Source organism: Nothobranchius furzeri, chromosome 3 (assembly GCF_043380555.1).
Source record: "Nothobranchius furzeri strain GRZ-AD chromosome 3, NfurGRZ-RIMD1, whole genome shotgun sequence".
NCBI classification, from domain to species: Eukaryota; Metazoa; Chordata; class Actinopteri; order Cyprinodontiformes; family Nothobranchiidae; genus Nothobranchius; species Nothobranchius furzeri.
Genome location: NC_091743.1, coordinates 42171265 through 42186816, shown reverse-complemented (window position 1 = coordinate 42186816; position 15552 = coordinate 42171265). Strand labels below are relative to the sequence as shown.

The 15552-nt window shown below is 40.0% G+C and overlaps 3 protein-coding genes across 10 annotated transcripts in view; 2 read left to right on the top strand and 1 right to left on the bottom strand.

Moving 5' to 3' along the window:
• cntn4 (contactin 4) overlaps nucleotides 1-15552 on the top strand; it is a 322925-nt gene that overhangs the window by 35334 nt on the left and 272039 nt on the right. The gene's annotated exons all lie outside the window — the stretch shown is intronic.
• LOC107373587 (uncharacterized) lies at nucleotides 498-3553 on the top strand. Of its 2 annotated transcripts, XM_070549196.1 has the most exons (8): nucleotides 498-557; nucleotides 885-930; nucleotides 1307-1992; nucleotides 2136-2181; nucleotides 2261-2352; nucleotides 2486-2596; nucleotides 2721-2994; nucleotides 3201-3553. In XM_070549196.1, exons 2-8 carry the CDS (start codon nucleotides 919-921, stop codon nucleotides 3408-3410), a joined length of 1431 nt encoding a protein of 476 aa, XP_070405297.1. In that variant the 5' UTR covers nucleotides 498-557; nucleotides 885-918; the 3' UTR covers nucleotides 3411-3553. The 2 variants fall into 2 exon arrangements, with proteins under 2 accessions (XP_070405297.1, XP_070405298.1); XM_070549197.1 differs by lacking the exon at nucleotides 498-557 and having other exon boundaries at nucleotides 789-930.
• On the bottom strand, nucleotides 3541-13860 carry LOC129164369 (G2/M phase-specific E3 ubiquitin-protein ligase). Of its 6 annotated transcripts, XM_070549191.1 has the most exons (16): nucleotides 13780-13860; nucleotides 13377-13435; nucleotides 12930-13078; nucleotides 12539-12758; nucleotides 12345-12420; nucleotides 11963-12255; nucleotides 11841-11870; nucleotides 11625-11725; nucleotides 10756-10821; nucleotides 10198-10403; nucleotides 9981-10080; nucleotides 9728-9884; nucleotides 8933-9030; nucleotides 8026-8170; nucleotides 4980-5100; nucleotides 3541-4010 (listed from the first exon to the last, which is right to left on the bottom strand). In XM_070549191.1, the coding sequence occupies exons 2-16, from the start codon at nucleotides 13419-13421 to the stop codon at nucleotides 3727-3729; spliced, it is 2091 nt and encodes a 696-aa protein (XP_070405292.1). In that variant the 5' UTR covers nucleotides 13422-13435; nucleotides 13780-13860; the 3' UTR covers nucleotides 3541-3726. The 6 variants fall into 6 exon arrangements, 5 of the variants coding, with proteins under 5 accessions (XP_070405292.1, XP_070405294.1, XP_070405295.1 ...); XM_070549193.1 differs by lacking the exon at nucleotides 11841-11870; XM_070549194.1 differs by lacking the exon at nucleotides 12930-13078 and having other exon boundaries at nucleotides 13780-13836.

Genomic DNA, 15552 nt, shown 5'->3' with positions numbered 1-15552 from the left:
CATCCTCGCAAAATAAAATCATCGGCACAGCACAGCAGGCTTTCTCTTGATCCAGAACTAGCACTTCTATGGGACTAGATTTGGGCCAATAATTTCAAGAAAAACTCTTAGAAGGTCAAACAAAAATTAAGAATGTGCGTGAAAAAAAATTAATTGCAAAAAAAAAAAATCGTTTCAAAAGTGAAACTTACTATACGAATCAACTTATTAAAATGAGTAATAAAAGTATTTGTATTTATTATGTTTGACTCCACGTATTTTTCTTTTCATTTTCCTTTGTTTCATTCTCACTGCTCAGATTTTTGCTCTCGCTACCAGATTTGCAGTTTCACTTCTCGGCTTTCTCCTTTGCGCTGCGTGAGGTTTTGATTGCAATTCTGGCCCAACCCTCTCGGGTGGGTGGGACATAAGAGAAGTGCTCTCCCATTGGACAGTGTGATCCTGAATGACAGTTTGTGACCCGGAACCAGAAGTGACGCTGTCCCGCGATTTTACTTGTTCCTCACGGGTCTTAGCGCCACCCACGTTCATATTTCCCCTGTGTACTGTGGATCAAAGTGAGTATTGATCGTTTATTTGATATTTTCTTGGAAACCCTGAGTTAAAACCCTTAAGTAAAGCCAAGTCAGGCATTAACCAGACGTTAGATCGCTAGCTACCTAGCCAAAGTGCTAGCCAGTACCCGAATGCTTTAGCAGGGCTTCATGGTCACCTGCCAGTCTAAGCGAGGAACGGTATCATAACTAAACCAGCGCATATCACCCACCCCCACCCCTGCGTGTGCAGCCTACATTAATAATCTTGTTGATTAGCCATAGCAATCTGTGCAAAGTCAGAGAGTTTGTAGCTACTGGAGCTAACCTGTGTTTTAACTCTGCCAACAGAGGGTGTTATATGTGTTAGCAGGACTCTGCTGACATGCAATCACAGGTAAGAGTTAATTTTTATTTTTTTATCAGAATCTAAATCAAACTTTCTGAACTGTGGCAGGGGTGGTGGTGAATGGATTTTCAAGTTGCATAATTTTGTGTCAAACTGCAGATTTTTAATGGAATAACTCAGACAAAATCAACAAGATATTATGGGAAGACACTTAAACTACATTTACAACTTTTTAGCTTATTTGTTTAGCAAAATCGCACGCCAGCTCATTTATTGACTTTGCTGAAACTTGATAGTTGACCATTAATTTGTGTTGTGTGTTGAATATGGAAACATCTGAAACATATTGGGAATTGTTTTCCCAGGATCATTAAGCAGTGTATTAGTGTTTATTTTGTTTACTTTGCCATGTTTGTGCCTGCAGGAGCAAGTGCGAGAGGAACTCCTCCAGAGGATTCGGACAAGATTTAGCTTGGTTCTCAGAAACGAATCTCTCGATTTGGATTACCTTTTGGATGTTACTCAGCAAGAGTATTCTTTGGCGTCAATGGCATCTCATCATCTCAATATCCCAACGGAACTTTTGAACGGTCTCTGGGACTTGATCAACATTCTCAGCTTGCCTGTTCAATCATTGGGAGGAGACTCAACTAATGCATTGGACATTGTTTCTGTTGCTGTGGGAAATCTGGGACGCCCTCGTCTTGAAATACAGTCTGATGATCTTAAACATCTACTTTCCACTGCACTTCCTTTAGAACATTTGGCCCAATTGTATGGTGTTTCAAGAAGAACACTTAACAGGCGGATGAAAGAGCATGGCCTGTCTGTTCGTGGGTGCTATTCCAAAATATCTGACGATGAACTTGATGTTCTTGTGAGGTCCATAAAAAGTAGAATGCCCCATGCTGGGTTTAGGCTGATGAAAGGTGAGCTGTTAGCCAGAGGACACCGGGTGCAGTGGCATAGGGTTCAGGCTGTGATGCACCGGGTAGATGGAGCTGGAATTTTGGCTAGAATGATACAACTTGGATTTGTAGCTCGTAGAAGTTACTGTGTTCCTGCGCCATTGTCCTTGGTTCACATTGATACCAACCACAAATTAATCAGGTGAGTGTTTCATTGTCTATTTTCTTCAGGACTTTTCTCTCTTAACGTAGAAAAAAAAACAATAGATTCTTGATCCAAGTGATTCAGCATTTTCAAACCTAACAACAAGACAGATTTAATTTTTATTTGTCCTGTGTTTGCAGATATAACATTGTGATATTTGGTGGGATTGACGGCTTCTCAAGAAAAGTATGAGTTCTGTTGAATTATAATTTAAACAGCTATTGAATTAAAATAAACTATTCTGCCTCTACCATCCTTTTTACAGATCATGTACCTCAATGCTGCCGCAGACAACAAAGCCTCAACTGCTTTTTCTTTCTTCTTGGATGGTGTTGGAAAACATGGATGGCCCTCGAGGTACAATGCATATTGTCATATTACTGTTAAATGTTCTATATTCTTTCAGTGTACTGTAGACTGTTCCACATATCGACTTTCGTCATATGTAGTCAAATGATAACACAATACATAAAAAAACAAATACTTTCAGAGTTCGAGGCGATCAGGGGGTGGAAAATGTGGACATTGCCCGATGCATGTTTTCTGTTCGAGGCTTTGGGCGTGGCAGCTTCATTGCTGGCAAAAGTGTCCACAATCAAAGGTAAAGGACAATGAATTGAGTGAGCAGAAAGTGAAATAACACTACTTAAACCACTGTAGGGAGAATATGTATTTGTTTTTTATTCGATTTATTTCCTCAAATCTTTGTTTATTCATATTTCCAGGATCGAGAGGCTGTGGCGTGATGTGTGGTCAGCTGTCACCTGCAAATACTACAATGTACTGCACACAATGGAAGAAGGGCAACTGATTGATCTATCAGACGAGATACACCTTTTTTGTGTCCATTATGTGTTTCTGCCACGGCTGAAATCCGACTTAAAGTGCTTCCTGCACAGCTGGAACTTCCACCCTATCAAAACTGAAGGCAACCTTTCTCCAGAGCAGCTGTGGCACATTGGGATGCTCCAAACGCCTGTTGAGGAGCCAAATGTAGAGGTGCACTTCACTTTCTTTATGAAGCACTGTTGTTTTCATCGTTAGCATAATTCTAATAACATTTAGTCCATCAAAAAAACACAGATAAGCCACTGTTGGCTTAAAATAATTCTGGATAAAAAGGGGAGTAGGAAAAATGAAACCTGCAGTTTTGGGTTGTCAATATAAGGCTTGGATGTTTATCAAAGCCAACTTCTGTCTTTCAGGCAGTGGAGCATCTTTTCCAGGATTACAGCTTTTATGCTGACCTAGAGGATGGAGGGGTTGTGGTGTCAGAGATCCCTTCTCCTCTCTCAGAAGAGAACCTTGCTGTCCTTCAGGGATTAGTAAATCCAACCACATCTCCTCTGAGTGACCAAGAGCTTTATGTCCAGACACTTCAACTGGTGCAAATTCTGCGTTCAGTAAATAGATAATAAGTCCTTCATAATGTTTGATTCCACTAAAATGCTGTTAGAATATTGGATTAATTGTTGTTGGCTTGTATTTTGTGTTTTTAATTAACTGAGCTGTTCAAACATAATGACTGCGCATTAAATGTGAAAATACCATTGAAAAATGTAAACCTTTATTTCTTATTTCAACTTTGAAACTGCAACATTGTAAACATAACGAAGGTATTCTTTTCACAGTTAATCTAAAATAAAATGTTTCGGTGGATGGGTTTACATTAACGGATGAGAAAACAGACCTACATAAGTAGAGTAACAACAGTAGTAATGGAATCTTATGTTAGATCAAGTGGAAGCCTGCACCGCTCTTGACTGCCGTTTCCATTTTTTCGTTAAAGTCATTCTTATTGACGAAATGCACACTTGGAAATGTTATTGTTTGTGTGCACGCACTAACAACTGGGTAGCAGGTGGTGTGCTGTGGCATTCGCTCCATGCATGTGTGGTCAAAATTGACATGTATCTTAAAAGTTTCTCTCTCTGAGAGTAGCAAATGCCGGTGCGCCTGGCCAGTTAACCACTGCATCACGTCTGGAACTGACAGTCCATCTTCTGCAGAACCATCTGGGGAAACATTAAAATGAAGAAATTAACTCCTGAACAGCAAGATCTTCACATTTACTATTCAAATTCTGTGTTATTTTACATAAATTGAAATGAGTAACAAGAAAAGCTTCGAAATATATTGGTAGTTTATTTACGAAATCCCATGCAAACTCTGCAATAAAACACACATAGGAGAAACCGGACGCCGACTCAACACACGAACAATAGAACACAGAAAGGAGTGCGAGAAAGAGGCAAGTCGAAAACACACAAGAGCAGCAAAACATGAAGCAGAAAGTACAATAAAGAAGTCAGCCGTAACAGATCAGTGCACAAGAGAAAACCATATAATGGACTGGGACAACACAAGGATCAAACACTGAAACAACAAAAATACAAAAGATGGATAAAAGAAGCAATTGAGATAAGGAGACGTGGATGTGGGACCATGAACAGAGACGATGGATTTACTCGGATCGTGCATGGGACTACATCATCGGAGAGGGGAGAGCGGGCATCATCAGGCTGACGCCACCATCAGCGTCAGCCTGATGATGTTTGCAGCCGCAAACGAAATGTTGCAGGTAAATAAACTTTTTCTGTGTTTTAAAAAGAACTGAAAGATGGAATTTGAAACTAAACACAGCAAGAACACACCAAAGACGTGAACTAAAAAGGTTTGGAAAATTATTACTGTCAACTATCAAAGAAGAGGAAAAAAAATTTAAATGTCTTATGGACAATAATTTGTTATAAGAAATTAATACTGTTGTTAACTAAAAGTAGACCAAATCACCTTATGTATGAAATGCGATACAAAAAATACATCATGAAAAACATGATCTAGGAAACAAACATTTGTGCATTTTCTTAGAAAGTCTAATAAACATCTCAGTTCCCAAAAATTTGAATTTTCTGTATTTTTGGGATGGGTTGGGTCTTACAGGGCGAAAGCTTAATACTACTTAAAATTAATCTATAACTTGCCTTCAAGCTCCTGCAGGAAGTCTTGGAAATTATTAAGGATTTGTATCTCTGTTGCATGTCTTTGTGTTCCTTTTTCACTCATCTTTGGGCACAGATGTGACACAATGTAAAACGAGTCAACCTAAAGAAAAGCAAAAAATGTTAAATTTCTTTGACAAAGATTATATTTTGAGACTTTTACCAAACAATTCTCAGTTAACATATATCTACTATTGAACTGTTTATATATATCAAGATTCCTATCCACAAAACAATGATGAACAAGTTCTGAAAGTAAAAGTGAAATCTTCACAATTTCTATGCGACTTAATGAAGAGAGAACAGTGTGTTTAGTAGGAGGCTTCCATTGCAAGACAGAAAAGTAACACTAATCAATTCTGCGAACAGCCATCATCCTCCACAAAATTTTATTATGTTACATGCGCTTCCCCTTTTCAGCCACAAGATGGCCTCAGCAGCAACATCCTCACCTGGCTCCATCCTCCAGTTGCCCAGCTGTGTAAGGTCTAGCTGTGGATGTAGCCCCGGCCAAACACGCCCCCCCGTCCAAACACGCCCCTATGTACAAAACACGCGTGCATGTACGAAGACGAGAACTCGCATGCGTGTTGCAAGAGATGGAAATGACGGTTCAGGTAAAGATAGATTTATATTTTTACAACTTGCGAAGATTTTGTACTAGAAATTTGAACGTTTAAGACATAGTTTGATAGATAGCGCAATCGTAATTTTTTTCTGAAACACTTTTATATAAAATTAAGCATTATTGGCAGTGGGGGAAGACGTCATGGACGCAAATTTTTTAATATAATTTTTAATTTTATTGCATTTAAAATAAACACTTGCACATACATAACTCACCTGCTAACTTCAGTAAGCATAGGTATGTTGTGCCTATTGTCTGGCAACTGATTATTTGTTGGTGGTATCTGTGTTTTATAATCTCACTGGGGATGGCCATAAAGTGTGTATGCAAGAAACAAAAATAATCTCACTGGGGATGGCCAAAAAAATCCATACATTCATATTTAAACCTGGAGTCCTGTCTGTTTAATTACATTATTACTATTTCTTTATTTATTTTCTTTCAACTGTGTTGTTCGCTGGGAGGGCCGCCGTTATTGAGCTCGGGGATAGCTCAACAGGGGGGCGTGTTTTGTCGGGGGGTGGGGGGTGTTTGGCCAGGGCTACATCCGCAGCTAGGTATTATTGAGCTGTGATTCCAATCACACCACTGCTGGTAAAAGGCTGTCACTGACACAGATTCGGGGAGAAGGTTCAGGATAGATTGGACACGGAGGTGTTCAGTCTGTTCTCTTCTCCTCGCGTGCTTAGCACTTGTTAGCTTCGTATATAGACTCATCTTCAGAGATTACCTCGTACCGTAAATCCTCTAATATTGGCCTGTATTCAATTAACTGCCGGGTATCATATTTTGGCCGGTGTCGGCGGAGGTGAATAATGGCCGGTATTTTATTGTGGCCGGGTGGAATGTGGTAATAAGCAAGTACGGGGGGCGGTTGTGTCATCGTCTCACTTTTGATTTGCCAGTGATAGATGGCGAGGGTAACTTTAACCGTGCGGAGACGAAGAGGAGGCGAAAATTTGATATCAAAGTCAAAGAGAACGTGCTGATTATGCTGCAGAACACTGGGGAGCAGTAGCAGGGGTTGTATGAACTAGTCGACTTCACTATAGTGACTTTTTATGCCTGTCATCGACTAGTCGCTGTCACGTGATAATGACCGGCAAGATGCAGCCCTGGGAAAAGACAGCTGCCTGCTATCAGCAGGTGACAAGCTCCTGCGCTCGGGGGGGCAATGCGCTGTGCCAGAGCGTAGGTACTGACACGCGATCGTTCATGTCGGTTCATTTCCTTTAATGTTTTCTGTCTTTTATTTGCGCCTGATGTGTTTTGCTGCTGTGGAGCGGAGCGCATCACCTTGTCCTCCGGTGACGCACCGATCACTGATGCGGCCGGCAAGCAGCGAGCACTCCGCTGTTTTTGCGGTTGGTAGATCTTTTAGAACTGCAGTTCAAAGGTAACTCATAAGGTGAATATATATGAACCCAGGTAGCAGTTTTTCTTTAGGATTGAGAGGAGATGCAGAAAGATAATAAACAGACAGGACAGAAAAATAGTCAAATAAAAACAAGTTAGTTTTTGTACCTGCTGGTTGCAACAAACAAACACCACTGAAGGTCATCAGAAGTGAGGAACAGAAAATGAAATAATTATTTTAATGTTTAGAGCAGCAGGAACTCCGAGAGGCTGCAGGCGCATCAGTGAGTTTGCGGCCGCTGCGCAGGGGGAGGGGGGGAGAGGGCTGAAGCAGGGGGAGGGGGGAGAGGGCTGAAGCAGGGGGAGGGGGGAGAGGGCTGAAGCAGGGGGAGGGGGGAGAGGGCTGAAGCAGGGGGAGGGGGGGAGAGGGCTGAAGCAGAAACTACCGTTGTTAAAAGAAATGTGTTTAACTTTGAAAATGTGGGCACAATTTTAATTGTCAAAAACTCCAGCGAACCATTAGTTCATTTTGCTCAAATAGAAATAGAGGCCTGCCTCTAATACTGGCCCTCCTTCCAATAAAGGCCTGGAGCTTGGGTCAAATACAGGCCCGGGCCTGTATTAGAGGATTTATGGTATTTGACAAACCGGCAAACTGACTTTAGATTGGTATAGGACTTCGACTTAGAAAGAGTGACTATTAATCAGGACTGCTCCCATTTTGTGTTTTGGTTAAGACTATTTCAGCTTGTATCCCAGCGGGGGGCTGTACTTTATGTTAAACCATTTTCCTTTATAGATTGCTCCTTTCGGTCCTCCTTTGTTTGTTTAATAAAGCCCTTTGTTTGAGCGACACCTTCCTCAATTATTATTAACCACACACACCTTTTCCTTACTCCCTCCACCACATCTCTCCTAGCGGGCTGAGGGACGTAAGAGATGTAGTAATTTAGAAGAAAAAATACTACAACAATGTAATTTCCTCATTGTCAGAGCTACAGATAAGCTAACAATTCTCTTGTCCAAAAAATCTTTCTAGTTTACCTCATCGCTGTTCCCAGCAACAAACAAGTCCCGGCAAAGTTGTCTGTTTTTTTCCATGACTCCCATCAGGCCATAAAGCTGTAATCCCTCACGGAGCTGGCGAAGCATTAAAGTTCGTCTTGCAGCTGAGTGCAGCATAATTGCCCTAAATGTAACAGATAACAAAAGCAAATAATGACTTACATTCACATACACAGATCCGTATATGATAAATGGCGTGTATTTAAATAGCCCTTTTGTGACTCTGAGGACTTCAGAACCCTTTACCTAACCACTCATTCATCCATTCACACAATGATGGTGATGAGCTACATTGTAGCCAAAGCTGCCCTGGGGCACACTGACAGAGAGGCTGTTGAGCACAGGTACCATCAGTCCATCAGACAGCCACCAGCAGGCAAAATTAGTGAAGTGTCTTGTCACAACAGCTGACACTAACACCGCTTGTGTTCAAACCGGCAACCTACCAGCCACAAGGTGAAGTCCTAAACCCTGAGACACCTTCAGCTTTCACGCACACAAAAAATTTTACATGTTATGATTGTGTCTAAAATTTTGAAAGATGTATCCTCTGTATATTCCATTTCAATTATTTCTGCAGAAAACCCTTTTAGTTAAATAAGTGATGCAAATATGAGGTTAGAAGATGGCTAGAGCGGAAAGGTCACAATATAATCAACATTTTCATTTTGGGGGACCATAAAATTTCTCACATACAGAAAAAAATTCATTATACTTATTCAGCACAGCATGTTGCTGTACAGAGAACTTGTGTCCAAAGTGTACCATTTGGGATAGTAGTGGCAACTCGGCTGATGCCACAACTATATCCTTAAATCAACCTCCACACATGATAAGAAACACAACATATGCCCTTTAAATTATGATGTACAAGGAATTAATATACCTCTTTATTTTGTCTTTGTTGTCCTTATTAATTGGTCCCGTGTAACCACAGTTGATGATTTGCTCGGTGCAAGATGATAAATCCTCCACTTCTTCAACCTGGAGTTAAGGGCAGTAATAAATACAGAATTATACATAATTATACCAAATTCCATAATTTTTTATATCTAATCTGTTTGCACTGTGCATATATTAACAGACTTGTCAACTTTATCCCCTTTAAGTGTAAAGTCCCAGCAGTTGTGACACACACTGTTGTGTGGTGAAATAACATATCCGCATTGTAACCATCCTTTGAGAGCGGTGAGCTGCAGACACAGGCACCGTGCTCTAGAACTATTTAGTTGTTTACCCACCCAGTCAAACTCCTTAATGCTTCAAACGGGGACGTATTGGGTTCCATTTTGAGTCTTTGGTATGACCTGACTGTGGATTTGAACTCACAATCTCCCAGTCTCAGGGCAGACACTCATACCACTAGGCCACTGCGCTGATTGGCACTTATATTTCTCTAATCATTCATGTTGGACTTTAAAAAAATAATTATCATTACATCATAGAATTAGTCACCTGGGTGTGATACAAATGGCAGCCCTTACGAAAAGATGGGACAAATACTAAGAAAAAAATATTTCAAAGGGGATACAAAAAGTTTAAGTATAATGTTATAGTATTAAAAGTGTAAGTATAGTAATACAAGTGATTTCTTAATTATTGTTCAACATAAACCAAAACCAGCTTTTAATCTACCTACAGCATCATTTTCTAAAATAAATGCATTTCTTGTGCAACACACCATCTGGATTAATGAAGACAACTCTTGGTCATGCACATCCTTCACATCAACTGTTTCCAGATTTCCAGTTAAAAGGAAATCATAGCACCATTCTTGTAAGATCTTTGGTGCTGGGCCACCTTGAGCTAAGCTCACAGCAAATATTTCACCAGCAGCACTGAAAAGACAAGAAATGCACTAGTTTGAGTACAGTGCGATTTAAAAGCATGTCTGTAGATGGTGCACTGTGTAATAGTATGATACTGAGTTGTACCGGAACAGCCCGTTATCCAGGTCATTGATGGAGTATTTGGGCATTTTGCCTTTTCCATCTTCACCTTCAAATAGTCTGGTTTCAATACCAGCAATCATTTCTAGGAAATTAGTTAAATAAAGATAGGTTAGGAAGCCACTGTCAACACTCAGTGAAGATGTTGCTGAAAACATATGAATTACTTTCATGTTGACTATGGACAAATATATTAACTAACCTGTAAGAAATTCTTTCCGCAGAGCACCTGTGTCAACCCCTGCCTCTCCCATGAAAGTTACCTTCAAAACATTTTGTGGTGAACTGTGCTTCTGGCGCTGCCAAAGCATTAGTCCACGCTCTATGAGATTAGTTCTGGACACACAAAGGCAGAACTCTTTGCTCGCATCAACCTGAGCTGCCAGCCATCGTAGCACATCCTCTTCACTGTTAAGACAAGAACATTTTTTCAGGACAATTAAACAATAATTCTGACAAGTTTATGAACAAAAGAACAATTACATACATTTGAGGTTCTTGCACACAAACCATATTATACTGCAGTGGCAGAAAAAAGTAACACAGCCAAACTCCTCGTAAGACTGTACCCTTTTTAACCCTGCTGCCAATGATCTCAAAAAGAGAACTTGTGGGGAATTGCAATGTGTTGATATAAACTAATCCAGCATAAGGAAAGAAGTACAATATACTGACAAAAATATTTCAACAAAGATTTTTGTCAGTAGCAGCTGTAAGATCTCTTTTCCATAATCAAAAGTAGGGTGAAAATATCATGTACCAGGACATTTCTTCATTCTGAAGCAGTTGTAACCCAACTGGACTGGCAGAGTCATAGGAGGCAGGACTGTAAAAAGAAAAATAAAGATAGAAGAACATAGTTAAGAAAGCTGATACGTTATTGAAATAATATGAATTACTCAAATCCTAGTTTTACTTAACCGAAAATATAATGTACTGGAGAATATAAATGGGCATGCATTTCTAACTCACTTTTAAGGGTTGGGACCATAGACTGTATATAGAAGACAGACTAATACACACTGCCACCTGTAGAGGTTTCTGAAGAGCTGAAGCCCAGTGGGTGACTCCCATTATCACCATTTTGGCTATATCACGCGTCTTTTCTCTCACAGAAAATACATAAATGGAGCCGAGAGTGAGGCTGTGAGGCAGAAGATTGACACCCAACAAAGTTTTAGCTTATGTAGCTACAAGTTAGCTAAAGAGAACCGAGGTTGGCGGGCACTTCTAACAAGAAAACAGTAACTGGGAGACTCGGCTACTCTCTGTAACATTGTCGATATGGGGCAAAGGCTGAGGTCTTCCCTGGAAGAAGCAGGAGGGAAACTGTTAACACTGATGACTCTTCTGCTACCTGTAAATCAAATAATTACTCCTAATTTTAAGCTTTAATTACATTAAAATGGATGACTTACAAAAAAATTCACCTCCCTCATGCCTAATAATCCTAAAATGTTATTTTTTACCAGGCTGTAAACATGTTTATTTATGATATGAAGTTGGCATTTTTAACATTGGATCAGAGGAGGACTGCAGTTTTTGTCACTTCAGTGTAAACTGTACATTTTGCAGCTGTAATTTGCACCTTGGTTTGGTTGGAACACATGTACACATAAAGTCATTCACCTGTCCAAGTGACTTCCAACGTCGCCACAGACACTAGCATGTATCTCCAAATCCCTGGTTGGGAAAACCACTTGGCACAAAGGACATGTTCCTTCTTTTGGCTAAAACAGAGAAATTCGATTACAGAATATTAGAAGACAGTCTGAAAGATTTTATATATATATATATATATATATATATATATATATATATATATACATTTATAAAATGACTTACTTTTTCATAATGACAGGGTATCTCAACAACCTAAAGTAGACCAACAAAGTGTATTATTTATAAGGTTGCTTGACATCTAAAATCCCTAAAAGTAATTACACATATAATTTGCATTTACTTACCTCTGGTTCCGAATCTAGTTCTGAATCAGAAACTGTGTCTGGGGCACTGCACTGTTTTACATGTAGGGCAAGAAGCTGCAAAGGCATGATTTTAAGGCAAGTCTTGCATTCAGCCTTTGGCATGAGGCCAAATTCTTGTGCATCGTGAGGTAGAGGTGTCAGATCAAATTCTTCCTGTAAAGGAACAATGTACAGCATGGTTTTCCCCCCTGCAGATGCACTTCTTATTGTACTTCCAGTGTATCCCTCTGATTCTGGAGGAACAACAGATAAATGGCGCCGTCCATTTCCTCCTGCCAAAATTTAGAAAAAGTCAGAGGAGCTCAGCAGTGAGTAACTACACCAGCTCAATCACAAGATACAGATGAGTTATTTGTAATACCAGCTGCTTTGTACAAAAGCCATCCACCACTGATTGTTTTCATCTTTGGATATGTACTCTGAAACAAGCTGGAGACCTAAAATACAAGACAAGCACAAATTTATGTTTTTCTTAATTTACAACTAATACATATTGCTGCCTGTTGATAATGATTGTCAACACAAATAAAATTACATTTTTATGAAAATAAGTACCTCTGCATGAGTAAAGTCTTTTGGCATTGAAAGAGTTCTTTTTCCCAGACCTGCCTGCATGTGCTGCAAGTCTTGAACAGGTGAAGGAGTTGTGTCACAATTTTTGCACAGAAGAAAAACTGTAAAGTTGAATGAGCTCCAGTGTTTGGCAATCTTTGTTGGCCTGTACATGCATGGTGAATTTCGCTTTGTCCCCCGCCTAAACAGTCCAGGAAAAGACCTGTAATTGACAGGATTTGTAAATAATAAACAGTCACTTTGACTGATGTAAACATAAGTAAAAAAAAAGTATATATATATATATATATATATATATAAAGTTGATTCAAATAAAGCACTGCTCATAACATGGTAGAAGAATATTTATTTTTAAACATGATTAAACTTAGACCTGGCCATTTCTTCATCCATGCTCTGCGGCTGCCTTGAGTTCTGTCCCTGACTGTTATCTGTTCTGCTGTTGCCCAATGACTGGTTCAAAACTGACAGAATATTCTGGACAGCCTCTGTGGCCGCCTCAGCAACTTGGGGAGATCTTTGCTGTTGAGTGAAGTTGTAATGGTTAAGTACTGCATCTTATACATACGTAGGTAATAGCCCCAATATATATAGCCTCTAATGTTGGACTTTCTGTGTTCAGAAACATTATAAAAAGCTCAATTCAAACAATTATTTCTCAAATTTGTATGCTGTTGGCAAGACAAATCTTTGGCCAAGAGGAGAGACTGATATTTACCTGACTAATACTATCACCTAGGATTAACTGTGTTATATAGCCCAACATAAGAAAACTTCAGTTCAATTTGAACATACGCTTCAGTATACATTTAACATATACCTGAGTCCTTCTGCCTTGTTTATTTGGTTCTTTATCGGAAGCCATGCTGTTGCATTACTCTAAAGTGAAAAAAAATATGACTTCAGTTAAAACACAGGTTAGCTCCAGTAGCTACAAACGCTCTGACTTTGCACAGATTCCTATGGCTAATCAACAAGATTATTAATGTAGGCTGCACACGCAGGGGTGGGGGTGGGTGATATGCGCTGGTTTAGTTATGATACCGTTCCTCGCTTAGACTGGCAGGTGACCAACCAAAGCCCTGCTAAAGCATTCGGGTACTGGCTAGCACTTTGGCTAGGTAGCTAGCGATCTAACGTCTGGTTAATGCCTGACTTGGCTTTACTTAAGGGTTTTAACTCAGGGTTTCCAAGAAAATATCAAATAAACGATCAATACTCACTTTGATCCACAGTACACAGGGGAAATATGAACGTGGGTGGCGCTAAGACCCGTGAGGAACAAGTAAAATCGCGGGACAGCGTCACTTCTGGTTCCGGGTCACAAACTGTCATTCAGGATCACACTGTCCAATGGGAGAGCACTTCTCTTATGTCCCACCCACCCGAGAGGGTTGGGCCAGAATTGCAATCAAAACCTCACGCAGCGCAAAGGAGAAAGCCGAGAAGTGAAACTGCAAATCTGGTAGCGAGAGCAAAAATCTGAGCAGTGAGAATGAAACAAAGGAAAATGAAAAGAAAAATACGTGGAGTCAAACATAATAAATACAAATACTTTTATTACTCATTTTAATAAGTTGATTCGTATAGTAAGTTTCACTTTTGAAACGATTTTTTTTTTTGCAATTAATTTTTTTTCACGCACATTCTTAATTTTTGTTTGACCTTCTAAGAGTTTTTCTTGAAATTATTGGCCCAAATCTAGTCCCATACACTTCGGAATTGATCATGTCCCGGCCATCTGCTGCACAATCAGCTGCTCGCATCGCGGGAAACATTGAAAACAGCTTCATGAACTGAGACACAACAGGGTTAACATCGACAAAAAAATCCACAAATAAATCTAAATAATTAATGCCATTTCCGTCTTTTTCGTTGAAATATACAAATAGCAGATCATAAATCTAGAGCAGAAAAAGCTGCTGCAGGAAGCAGGGTTTGTAGTTATTCATGCACCAATTCATCAATGCGATTATTGATCAAGATCAGGTAAACTGATATTAATGTTGCAACATTTCATTTGATCATCTGAATGATACCACACAACTGAATGACCTGTTGAGTCTCTGCATATTCAGGTATTTACTACGGAAAACAAACAACAGCAGGCAGCAGCAGGACTCCCCATGTTATTTCTCGGGTCGCTGGCCCGCGGTCGTCGGGGCCGCTGCGGTCAGCTCTTAGCCGGGAAGCCCTCGTTCGGCTGCGTGGGCTGCTTCACCGTGGACCAGCTCCCAGCAGCCGCTGGTTGGGAGAAACGCTCTGGCTGCAGCTCCGATCAGACCCTACCAACACCTCGCCACAGACAGCACCGCATTAAAAGCCCACAATTACGACCCGCTCCCCAAAGTTACAGTTCTCAAGCACTGATGAACACATACATAACCCACAACAGCTATGAAATGTGTGTTATTTACGGCAAAAAGGAGATATTTTTCAAGCCGACGTGCCAATGTTAACCGCAGTTGGCTTGGAAATGTGCTGATTTTATTATTTTTGTCAATTAAAATCCCCCTTGTTTGCTCTTACATTTTACGAAAACGCAATATTAATTAAAGCACGCTTTAGTGATCAGCATGTAAAGCAAAGAAGAAATGTGAACATTTCAACCCATTTCGAACTAACCAGTAATATGATTTCTTAACACGGTGCAGCGGCAGCATTTAAAAACCAAAATATAGTTTTTACTCTCCAAAAAAAGGAGAAGACAGTCACGGTGCAGCAACCCATTTTAGTCCATTAATCTCCACAATAAATATCCAGACAGATAATTTCTAAGGCCTCGCTGTAAACTCCAATGTCACCCAGGACCAGTCTTAAAGAGACAACGTGCTTAAAGGGAAAGTGTGTAGATTTCTGGCAATAGGGGGTAGTAAATACCAAAGTCACTGCAAACAAGCTGTATTTTTTGTTCAAGTGAGGACCTTACTAACTAATGCTTATAAAGCCAACAAAACCCTCTGGACTCTAGCTGTAACTCTCAAATTAGGATATGA

Excerpts from the sequence above, each read along its gene's own strand:
- LOC107373587 (XM_070549196.1), top strand. Across the intron at positions 2,597-2,720 it reads AAAAGTGTCCACAATCAAAG|GATCGAGAGGCTGTGGCGTG; the intron begins GTAAAGGACAAT and ends TCATATTTCCAG. Across the intron at positions 2,995-3,200 it reads TTGAGGAGCCAAATGTAGAG|GCAGTGGAGCATCTTTTCCA; the intron begins GTGCACTTCACT and ends TCTGTCTTTCAG.
- LOC129164369 (XM_070549191.1), bottom strand. The coding sequence starts at position 13,421 with ATGGCTTCCGATAAAGAACCAAATAAACAAGGCAGAAGGACTCAG. Across the intron at positions 11,871-11,962 it reads AACTAGATTCGGAACCAGAG|GTTGTTGAGATACCCTGTCA; the intron begins GTAAGTAAATGC and ends GGTCTACTTTAG. Across the intron at positions 9,031-9,727 it reads TGTCTTCATTAATCCAGATG|GTTGAAGAAGTGGAGGATTT; the intron begins GTGTGTTGCACA and ends CCTTAACTCCAG.